At 34.4% G+C, this 12,273-nt stretch overlaps 1 protein-coding gene across 1 annotated transcript in view; it reads left to right on the top strand.

Moving 5' to 3' along the window:
• The window catches only part of LOC149807063 (mutS protein homolog 5-like), a 163,226-nt gene that overhangs the window by 107,580 nt on the left and 43,373 nt on the right, over nucleotides 1–12,273 (top strand). The window contains exons 15-17 of the mRNA XM_089961387.1: nucleotides 848–957; nucleotides 1,478–1,555; nucleotides 4,881–4,926. Coding sequence (XP_089817513.1) covers nucleotides 848–957; nucleotides 1,478–1,555; nucleotides 4,881–4,926 — 234 coding nt within the window. The remainder of the gene's footprint in view (nucleotides 1–847; nucleotides 958–1,477; nucleotides 1,556–4,880; nucleotides 4,927–12,273) is intronic.

Genomic DNA, 12,273 nt, shown 5'->3' with positions numbered 1-12,273 from the left:
ACATTCTATAATGTAACTCTTAAAATACCCACTGATGTCATAACCAGTAAAATAGCTGTGTTTTATTTTAATATTGCTGGGCAACATCACTTCGCAGCAGTTACCAGGGTACACAAGTAAATGAGTACTGTAACATCTTTTACTAACCGAGTCATTTAGTCATACATAAGATAACACACATAAGATAACACAAACATACACACTAATGGTTAATTTTACTTTTTCAGATGCAGTCATGTACATATAGCATCCTTGGCTTTTACATCATGTATACAATTCTGTTTAGGATGGGATTTTTTAATAGTCCTAGACATCTTTGAATATTGTGACCATTTGGTGATTTGCAACTGTGTTTCAGTAATGCTGAAGCCCATTTTGGTTATGTATAGTTCAATGTTGGTTGTTTTGGAGTGTGTTTCAGTGATGCTGAAGCCCATTTTGGTTATGTACAGTTCAATGTTGGCTGTTTTGGAGTGTGTTTCAGTGATTTAAAAGTTCATTTTGGTGATTTTAAGCCCTTTAGGTCATGTGCAACTCCATTTCAGTAATTTCAGCTTCTGTCTCAGTATTTAAGTCCATTTTGGTGATTTAAACCTCTAGTTCTGGGGTTTTGTAACTGTATTCTTTGATGCGGATGTTGTTTCAGTCCATTTCAGTGTTTTTTTTATATCTAAAGATCCAGTGAATCATTATCCTTTTGTCGAAACAATAAGAGATAATTTTCCTAGTATTCAGATTTAAGTGCAAAAAAATGATTATTTGGAAAATCATTAAAATTTAAGAAATAGATCCACAGTAATATAAACTTAAGCCCTTTTTGATTTTCTTTTTTTGGTAATAATTACAGAAAAGCGAACATATGCTGGGTTACCTGACTTCATGACTCAGGTAGCCAAAAAGGAGTTGGAGAAATTGAGTGAAAATATAACAGAGTGCATTGTATTGTATCTACCACAGGTAAACTAGTTTGAAATTTATGTGGGGTTTGTTTTTGTTAGCTCACCTCCAAGGTAGATATGTTTTGTTTATTTGTTCACCCAGCTTATATATTTGGTGTTTCTCCCATAGCCAAATGGACTACCATCTGATTTTAAATTTGTTGAACTTTTATCCTTTTGAATGATAAATTGGAAAATACAAATTAATTTATTCACATTGTGTTAAATAAACCATATGGACTAGTGTTGAGTTTGATTAATTAGACATTTTATTGTTTTATTTATTAAATAATGGCACAATGATTGCTTTATCAGAATTATTATTTTAATACATTGAAAAGTTTATTAGCTTTGTTCAGAATTTCACAGGAGGGCAGCACCAATATGACTTTGTAGATAAAACTATTTCATCAAAATTGATTAGTTGAAACCTTTTGAAGCCTTGAGTTGTAAGTTTTTTTCCTCTCACATTTCTTGATGTAAAATTGTATGCTGTTGATCTTTCTTATGTTTATCTGTTCATCATTATCTTTTTTCAGTTGGGATATCTGTTGGCCATTCCTAAGCCAGAAGGTCAAATGTTAGAGAATTATGAAATAGAAGGTTTGACTTTCATGGTAAGGGAAAAGGTTTACTCACCTTCTGATATGTGTATTTCAAGTAATTGTATAAAAATGTTTGCAGAGCTGTGAAAAAGATCAAAAGATAACAACACGGAAATAGTGTTTTCATATAACATCCACCTGTATTAGCATAATGACCATGTCATTAAAACCGTTTACCACACTTTGTCCTATAACACCATGCAATACCACACATCCCTCTACATAAGCAGCATCATGACTACATGTCATGAAAATTGTTTACCACACTTTGTGTCATAACACAGCACAATAGCACACATAGCATCCACCTGTATTAGCATCATGACCATGTCATAAAAACCGTTTACCACACTTTGTCCTATAACACCATGCAATACCACACATAGCATCCACCTGTATTAGCATCATGACTACATGTCATGAAAATTGTTTACCACACTTTGTCCTATAACACTATGCAATACCACACATAACATCCACCTGTATTAGCATCATGACCATGTCATAAAAACCGTTTACCACACTTTGTCCTATAACACCATGCAATACCACACATAGCATCCACCTGTATTAGCATCATGACTACATGTCATGAAAATTGTTTACCACACTTTGTCCTATAACACTATGCAATACCACACATAGCATCCACCTGTATTAGCATCATGACCATGTCATAAAAACCGTTTACCACACTTTGTCCTATAACACCATGCAATACCACACATAGCATCCACCTGTATTAGCATCATGACTACATGTCATGAAAATTGTTTACCACACTTTGTCCTATAACACTATGCAATACCACACATAACATCCACCTGTATTAGCATCATGACCATGTCATAAAAACCGTTTACCACACTTTGTCCTATAACACTATGCAATACCACACATAGCATCCACCTGTATTAGCATCATGACTACATGTCATAAAAACCGTTTACCACACTTTGTCCTATAACACTATGCAATACCACACATAGCATCCACCTGTATTAGCATCATGACCATGTCATAAAAACCGTTTACCACACTTTGTCCTATAACACTATGCAATACCACACATAACATCCACCTGTATTAGCATCATGACTACATGTCATGAAAATTGTTTACCACACTTTGTCCTATAACACTATGCAATACCACACATAACATCCACCTGTATTAGCATCACAATTTCATATATTGTTCATAACACTGCCATCTACACACTAATGTCATTCAGCTGTGCAAAGTTCTTCACATTATGTGATAAATAGAATCTGAAGCTCCTCTTTATTTAACATGAAATTTATGAATAAGAATAATAATGGCAATAACTAACTGAATAACACAAAATGCCACTCACTGCAACAAAATGAACACTAATGTCAGTGTTTGAGCCTTGATCTCTTAAGTTTAGCTTCATCAGTATATAAATGCATCAAAATAAGGAAACATTAAACTTTGAAAGTGTATGTTGATATCTTTTCTCCACGTGATAGTTTGTATGGTAGTGGCTCCCAGCCTGTTTTAGTTGTGACCCTAAATTTTAGTTTTTCTGAGCCTCATGACCCCATTTCCACATTTTGATAAGTTTTGCCACCCTCAGAACAAAATCCTGGAGACCATCCACAGTCCTTCAGAACATCCTGTTGACCCTGATTTAGGTCACAACTGGGGGTTGGGAACCACTGTTTTAGGGAAATCAGGCATATATTTTGTATAAATATTAATTTCATCAAAACTCAACTCATTATTGTAGAGAGAAAATGTTGTTCTTAGCTCACCTGGTGGAAAGGCCAGGTGAGCTGATGATAATGTCTTGTGTCTGACATGGACCATCCATGATGTTTTGTTCTTTCTAAATTCTTCTCATAAATCACTGCTCCAGTTCCACCATATAGCTGTTTCAAGTAGTATGCAAAGATAACACTATACTGTCAAATATAAGCATCATTACTGATACATAGAAAACCCCTTTATGAAACTACTTCTCACAAGCTAATAACTAAAATTTGACCATAATTGGCATGAAAGCCTTGCAGGTATGTACAAATAAATCTGAGATGCCATCAGATATGGCTGTCATTAGTAAAAGTGAAAACCATTAAATGACCTTTTAAAACCACTGAATATAATTTGAATAATTGTGACAGAAACAATATTGTCAGGAAGGGCTTTTGTGCACATACTATCAATTCATATTCAGATATAGTTACCATTATTAAAACTAGAAAACCTTTAAATGACTTCTCAAAAACTACTGAACAGAATTTGGCTGAATTGGCAGAAAGCATTCTGGCATGAATTGCTTGAAAATATTTGAAAATGATGATGATTGGCCAGCAAATATGGCTGCTATTACTAAAAATAGAAAAAAGAACCACTTTTGAAAGACCACTAAAGAGAATTTGACAGCATCCTGGCTTGAAGACCTTTAAATTGATGTAAATGATATTAGTCTGCCATCAAATATAGCTGCTATTACTTAAACTAGAAAACTATTTATGCGATTTTTATCTCAGATAACTGTTTAACATAATTTGACCAACATTCACAGAAAGCATTCAGGCATTAAGGCTTTTCAGTATTGTACAAATGATGTTGATGTTCCGTTGACTATGGATGAAGGTAACAGAATAGAGAAACCTTAAAGAAACTGTTTTTATAATGTGCAACCAATTGAATTGGAAGAATTTTTGTAGAAAGCACCCTAATGATGCAGATAGTTTGGCCAACTGTTCTTGCATTTGGCTCTTAGGCAAATGTTGGCCTTTTGTTTGAAAAATTATCAATAACTTTTTAAATACAGAATTCCATGTGACCATTTTCTTTGTGTAAATGCAAGTTTGATGTTGTTTCTAACTGGTACTGTGAAGTGTATATAATTTTATGCATCAATCTGGAATTAGTAAAACCTGCCTTAAAAGGGATCAAAAGAGACCACAAATTTTGTCCTTTGTGGACACATATATGCTCACATACAAGTAATATCCAAGTGCAAAAATAGGTCCAGAGATCTGCCATCACATAATGCTCTGGCAGATCTTGGTCTCAGCAGTTTGACTAATCTGCAGAGCACACAGCCTAGACCTTGATCTGCAAGCACATTATGCAATGATGGTTCAGGGTCTGTGTTGTCTGCAGTTGGATCTGACTTGTACATGATTTTGTATAGAGGTGTAATATGTAACACAGATCAAAAAAAGCAGTTTCTCAATATTTTTATGAGCAGGTGTTTTTATATGAAGATATCCACAGCAAATGAGGGTTTCACTGTATTAAAAATGTAATGTTAAGACCATGTGTAGAAATGATTGTATCTTGCTTCTTTCTTCCTTGATAGTTTCTCTCCAACAATATGTTACACTATAAGAGTGCAAGTACAAGAGGTAAGAACAACATTTCAATGCTTGGTTGCTGTTGTGAAAAGGGCTAACTGACATTGCAATTGTTAGTAAATCTGACAAGGGTTAATTGACACCGCAGTCATTAGTAAAATGTGAAAGGGCTGTCTGACGTCGCAATCATTAGTAAATGTGAAAAAAGGGCTGTCTGACATCACAGTCATTAGTAAATGTGAAAAAGTCTGTCTAAAATTGCAGTCATTAATAAATGTGACAAATGGGCTGTCTGACAGAGCAGTCATTAGTAAATGTGAAAAGGGCAAACTGACATTGCAATTGTCAGTAAATTTATTTGTTCATTTGCCTCTTGTTGAATTAACTTTTAACTGAAGAACTATTTTTTAACTGAGTTGTGTTCAGTTTTGATTTGTGAAAATTTGACGCGAATGTCTCAAGTGCTTTTAGTCTGAATGTAACTGTTCTAAGTCATTGATGATTATAGTATTTGCAAGGTTTAATTAAAAAAAATTGGTAGATTTAACCGAATGATGAATGTAGATTAACCATTATGCAAGGAACTAGAGCTGAATTGTGTATACATGTACTATTGCAAACAGCCAAAGTTTTATACCTGTTCTATTAATGAGTGCAACAAATCTTAAAGTCCTGCTCCTTAATAATGATTCGCACAGAGAATAACTTTCATGTGCTAAATTTTATCTTTCTCTTTTTTTATTGAACATTTTGGTGAACAGTAAATTAAGTTTGAATAATGCCTAAATAATGTGTAGAGGGTCTGCACCAGCTACTACATGGAATCAGTTGCCTAAGGATTTTTACTTATTCCAACAATGTGCAGTATTTTTTTAATAAAAATTTAACAGTACAAAATAAACACTAATGGTAAGGCACAATATATATCTGTAGCTCAAAAATCCAGTCTAATAAAGTAATGATTATGCAGTGTCCTATTCCATATGCAGACTGTAATGATGAATACGACATAGATCATTTTGATTCTGCTCTTTACTGCCAACAGTCAGATATAAGTATTACTGAGAGGCATAAATCAGAGAAAAGTAATTTCAGCTATTGATGCAGGCAAACTGTAGCTTTTTCATGCCTGGTAAAATTAATTTCCAAAATAACATTGTATACATTTTTTATCCTTGAGCTTAAAAGTAATCTGAGAAATAAAAATTTAACAGAGCACACTCAAGTAACTCAGAATTTTTTGCAGTACATCACACTCTGAGGCCTGGAATGTTAAATTGCATGAACGTGTTAAATATTTTGCAGTAGTTTACAGTCTGATTCATGGAAATTATTGCATGTGTGACCATATTAAACATTTACTGTATTTCACAGTCTGATTGATATCTGTAGATTATTTCATGTTTGACTATTAAATTTTTTTTAGTACTTCACAGTCAGATGACTAGAAATTATCACATGTGTAACTTTGTTAAATATTTTGCTGTATATTCACAAAATAATGCCCAGAAATTATCACATGTATGGTTGTATTAGATATCTTGCTGTTAGATAATTTAAGAAAACAAATTGCAAATATAAGTTAAGTAGATTCTTTTTGTACTGTGAACCCCTATGCCATGAACTTCATTATTATCAGCTGGTCTCTGATGCCAAAAGTCCAAGGTTTAACCTCACTGGGGATGAAAACACAGCAGTTATATTGCTAAACAGTGCTGTCTCTTTCATAGAATTTTAAATAGTGGTCCCTTAGGTAAAAAAGTGGTCCCTTAATTAAAATAGTGGTCCCTTAACTGTAAGTCACAGCAATACTAGTCACATGACTTTATAGGTATCTATACTGGCTGCACTGGAGACAAAGGGGTATATAAGCCACACACTGACATAACAAAGTGATCAGTTGAACAAACGAATCAACCCATATTATGTCCTATGCTGAGTTAGAATAGTAACAAAACCAGTTAAGGACAGGGGGTGACTAGGACACCCCGGCAGACAGGAGGATTCATTTCCATGTCCAAACAGTCATTATCTTCCCTAAGTTTATATTCTACTGGGAGTAAAGGTGACCCTCTGCAGGAGTCCAATCTACAAGATCCCAAAATCAATGAGAGCCCAATGATTCTATTGATTCTATACAAGAGTGCATCAGTACTCTTGTCCGGCTCTTCTACACATACAGTTTTCAGGAGAAATGAGATTTTGAAGAAAAAGAGAAAACTGGAAGAACCAGTTACAGAGTGCCCAGAAGCGAAGCATTTGCTTCTACCATCCCAATCAATTCCACTTTATAAAGAAGCAAGAAAACTTCTTTCCAAATATGTGAAATTAAAAAGGTATCTGACTACCTCCAAGAGTGTGGCCTTAAAAGGAAAATTGCTCGAGGGTTAGAAATTAATCTACGTCCAAAATTCACTAATTCTCCCAATTTCAGCAATGCTTGGAACACAATCCTCCAAGAAGCATCAAAATTAGGAATACACTGTACCACAGACAATGTCATCTATTTACTCACCTGCACGAAATATATGTTGGTGAGACTAAAAGGGAATTCCAAGTGAGAATAAAAGAGCACTCGAGGGATGTCCATAATCATAAAGATTCCCCGGTGTCTAAGCATTTTAATTGATCTGACCACAACATAGCTTGTATTAAATATCAGATAATAGAAATTCTTTAATCTGATCCAGAGCTCTCCAGTAGCACTAGTTTTAGAAAAGATAGAGAACTTTATTTGATGTACCAATTACATACTCTACAGCCAGTAGGGATTAACATCTTAGTCTAAATGGGAGTACAGGCATTTTTAACTCGGTGAATTACATTCCTTCGCTGTTGACCTTCAGTTTCAATCAGATGGCTTGGTTGTCCTCATGATGCAATCAAGTCTGATCACCAGGAATTGTTGATGTCGTGGGCATTCAAAAACTCATCATATGACCATTCTCCTGTATTTACACAACCCAAGAGGCTTTCAAAACGGACCTGGTATATTTGCTTAAACTTTATCTGAAGCAGTTTGGGCGAGTTTGTTGAGCTCAAAGATGCCTCTTGCTCTCAGTTAAACCTCAGGGAAAGAGGACATGACCCCTCAAACCCTCTCATCGTGATTGAAGTGGGTAAAATGCACATCATACTCAGACGTTTCACTAGAATTGCCTTGAAGATCTCTGTTGATGAAATAAAAGTAATCTCTGTGAGCCTTAATACTATGACCATCAAATCTCTATCAAAAATGCTGTCAAAGCCATCAGTTGGTGTGCACAGTTGACCTTCTAGATTTTTATCTACAATACTTGGCTCCTCAGGAACAAACTCTGGATCTGGTAGACTCAGTCACACAAACCGCTATCAGACCCATTTGACATTAGAACAACCTGTGGATGAGCACCTGTGCAGCTTTGCTGGATTCTTTTGGAAATTGTATGTGGTATGAAGATTACATTATTTCCTCTTTCCAGATGTAACCACATTGCATCCAGTTATGCTTGCTGTTTGCAATTAAGAGAGTGGGTTAATCTTCATATGAGGAATCCATTATTCTCCTTTTAGAGGTTACCTTGGGTATAGATTGAATGCTCAACATTCCCTCTGCCTTTTACCTATGTTCCGTTAGCTTAAACTAGTATCACCAGTATGTGGCAAAGGGAGGGAATGGGCAAGAGTTATTGCTCTTTGTATATTCTAGACAGATAAATTTATGTGTTTTGGGATGGGCTGGATTTGGAAGGTAGTAGTGCTTATATTCCTAATGTTAATTTGATCACATAAGTATTCAAGGAGAAACATAATTTACTAAAAGATATTCTTTGACAATTGTAACTCTGTTGACACTATTCTTCCTTGGCACTCCCAACATTAAAGTTTACGTACAAATATGCATGTTTGTACATGTAAAACTAGTTACAGTTGCATGTCAGGGATCACAAAATTCTAATTTCTTTTGCAAAACATTTGTTCCCCAAAATAATGTGGCATCCTTATATTTGTAAAATCTAATATAACATTTTAAGGATTAGAAAAAAACTTGTAATAAGAAAGAAGATATTGATTTTTTTTAATTATTGAACAGACTGAAAAATATGTCATTTTTAGTTCCAGATTTACTGTTGCTTCAGTTTCAGGAATTATCTTTTCAGACTTTATTAGAAATCTCTCAAACTGCTGATTTTATACAGGTGATTCTACTGGCCAGGATGAGGGGTGTTTCTCAATACTAATTGAAATTTCCTGCGTGCTCAGAATCATTATTTAAAATATTCCAGAATTGAAAATTTCTGGTCACACCTTATTTTCATTGTAGTATTTTCAGCATAAAATACTTAACATTACTTAGATTCTTTTGTGAGTCTATGTTTTGTCTCTGGTGTTTACAGTTTATCAAGATGGATTATACTATATATGATAAGAAATAATGAGTGAGGATTAAAGACATTAATAGATTATGGCTAGATTAGTCAGTATTACAGAGCTCATAAAAGAGGTCAGTTTAGATATGGTGTTTAAAGTTTGAAGAAATATCTAAGCATGTGTTACCTCCCAATGCTAAAACACCAAAGTCTAAAGAAACTAAAATATCATACTAACTTCAAAAAAGGATGAAAACTGGAATTTTAGTGGAATTGGAAACAAGGTCAAAGTGACATGAATATTCTGCCAGCCCCAGTAAATTCAGTTTTAAGAAGAACTTCCTCAAATCAATCAGGCAGTCAGCAACCTGAATTTACTCATGGCAGAGAACAATTTAAACTTCTTAGTGGACTTGATAGAGTTGTAATAGTAATTTGATTCATTCCAGTACAACAGTGAGAGGCCACTTTCTGTCCTGAGGAAAATCAGGCTTACTCCAGAGGAAATAATAAATTATTTCTCAAGTGTTGAGATCAAGAGTGATGACAGTTGCCACTATAATTATAATCCAGGCATATATACTAAGAAAGACTAAAATTCTGTTTGCTGTATATATCAACAGTATGAATGGCAACAGGTTACTGTGAAACGAGTTGTTCGTTCAGATGATGTGCATGTTTTAAAATAGAAAAGGGAAATCTTTTTTTAAGTTTGTAATTTTTGTCCTTTTGCATGCTTAAAATTGGGTTGATGATAGTCTTCCTGATTTTAGGTCGAAATAATAAATTCCTGACCACATTGATCTCTTGATCTGTCTTGCTTTGACCACTTTTTCGTTACATGTCTGTGGTTATAAAAAAAAATTTTTTTTCTTTAACAAAACTATGCTTTAGAATTGCACTTATCAACATTTTGTGTCATTCCGCTGCTTTTAAAAATGACTAAATTGACAACAAGTAGACTTTCCACTTTGAAAATACACAATATTTAATTGATGTTTAAGTCTGATGCAGCTTTTATTTGATCAGGTCCACACATTAATCTTGGAGGATAATAATGAAATTAGAGTTTGTCACTAGTATCTTTGTTGTTTAATTTTTTTTCTGTTCAATTAAGGCCTAGGCTACAGTTTTTTGTGTGAAAAGGTCTCATATTTTTTGCCACATGGCAACACTATGTAGCTGAAAAGCACATGGTGTAAAGGGGATGATGTAATGCCTGTAGTACAAACCCTGTGGCAATTGTTCAATTGTAGGCTTTTGATATTAGTACAGAAGATAAACTTGCACACTTCTTTTGTCTTGTGCTTTGAGGCTACAAAGTATTTAAACAATTGGGAAAACAAAATGACCAAACAGTTGCATGTGATAATTATTTACATAAAATGGCCAATGTCCAGCATGTTAAGTTAGCAGATAGACATTCAAGTTCGTTTGTTGGTCATATCTGGAAAATTATGCAGCAATTTTAGGATCTCTGCTTCATGTATGGTCATTGACTATAGAATATGACCTGTATTGTAATTGGGAATACTTTATACAGAAGTATTTTCAGCGAGGATTTGTTGTATTAGTGCAAATAAACCTTGAAATAGAATTTTAAATGATGTTAATTTACAAGATAATTAGTTCTGATTAGCTAAAACTAAAATTAAGTGAATGGAATTAAGAAGGATCAGATTTTGTTTTCACCCTCTCCACCAGGACAAGTGGTTTCAGAAAATTCACTTGTCCTGCCTTACTTTTTATTGTCACAAAATTGTTATCACTTGTCAAGATTTGAAGATATCTATGTACATTTGTTGTTGTTGTTGTTGTTGTTGTTTTAGAGTTTAATGCCATTTTTCAGCACAAGATAGGTTATTCATGGTGGCCAGTATAAATGGTGGAGGAAGAACCTGGGAAAGCCCTGGAAAGAACCACCGACCCACTAGCAAGCTTACTCACATGCCCACATTAGCCGAACCCGAGACTCAAACCCACGCAGACAGAGGTGAGATGGCAGTAACAGTGAGCTCTTTAGACCACTTGGCTACTCGGGGCTCCTGTATGTGCTTTTAATTCATAGAAATAATAAATAAAATAATGTACAACATAATTATTTATTGAAAGAATCCAATTTTTCACAAATATTGCTTGAAACTACACATTTGGCAACGTGGTATATATACTGTAGCTACTGGATTTGAAAAAAATGTCCCTTTACAGGTATGCCACCAAGACTAGTGCTAAGGACACAGCTGAGATATGAGTCTGGGTTAAAGTCCTCAAGCTCTGGTCCCTTTGTTGAAATGTTCATTAGAATTTGTATAGTCTTATGGTCTAAGAAATTCTTTAATGAAGTCTTGATTAAGTTCCTTGAACTAAATCCTTGTTCACACTTGGCAGTGAACAGGCTTATAATAAATCTGATTTCTAAAAGTTTGCATAACAGACTGAGAAAGGTGGTGTGTTCATTCAGTGTGTTCTAAGAATTTCATCAGGTGGATTTGGTGATTGATTATATGCTGTCCACTTTGAACTCTAAATACTGCTGATGAATGGCTAATGAATGGCAGGATGGTCTTTCAGTTTGAAAATAACTTTGAGATAATTTAGAAGAATGTAAAAATCTTCCCTCCTATATTTCATCAGAGCTGCTGGCAAATACATTGGTTGAATTTTGATCCTGTGCCAGTTTGAGTTATTGTTTACAATAACTACAAAACATCTTTCCTGATAGGTCAGTAAATTCAAGCCAGAGATAACAATTAACCAAGTGCAGCTGAGAATTTCTGACTTTTAGTTATGTTAGATTGGACATTTTCTACTGTCGCAGATTCTGGTTATGTCCCTTGGGAGAAAAAGTTACCCCATATTCAGTGGCAGTCTTACCTGTTATCCCTCCACATTTCCTTTCTCTGAATCTTCCTTATTGGCATATCCATGCAAAAATAAACTAGTTTTATCAGTGGAGTAAATTTCAGCTTGCTTGACAGTTGCACTTAGTAATCATGACATACATTTGGTTGTTTAAATCTGAACAGAGACAGCTGATTAATTAGCATAA

Source organism: Sinohyriopsis cumingii, chromosome 1 (assembly GCF_028554795.1).
Source record: "Sinohyriopsis cumingii isolate HCF-2022 chromosome 1, ASM2855479v2, whole genome shotgun sequence".
In the NCBI taxonomy this organism is placed as follows: Eukaryota; Metazoa; Mollusca; class Bivalvia; order Unionida; family Unionidae; genus Sinohyriopsis; species Sinohyriopsis cumingii.
Note: the sequence above shows the minus strand (reverse complement) of the source record. Positions and strands in the feature narration are given on the sequence as shown.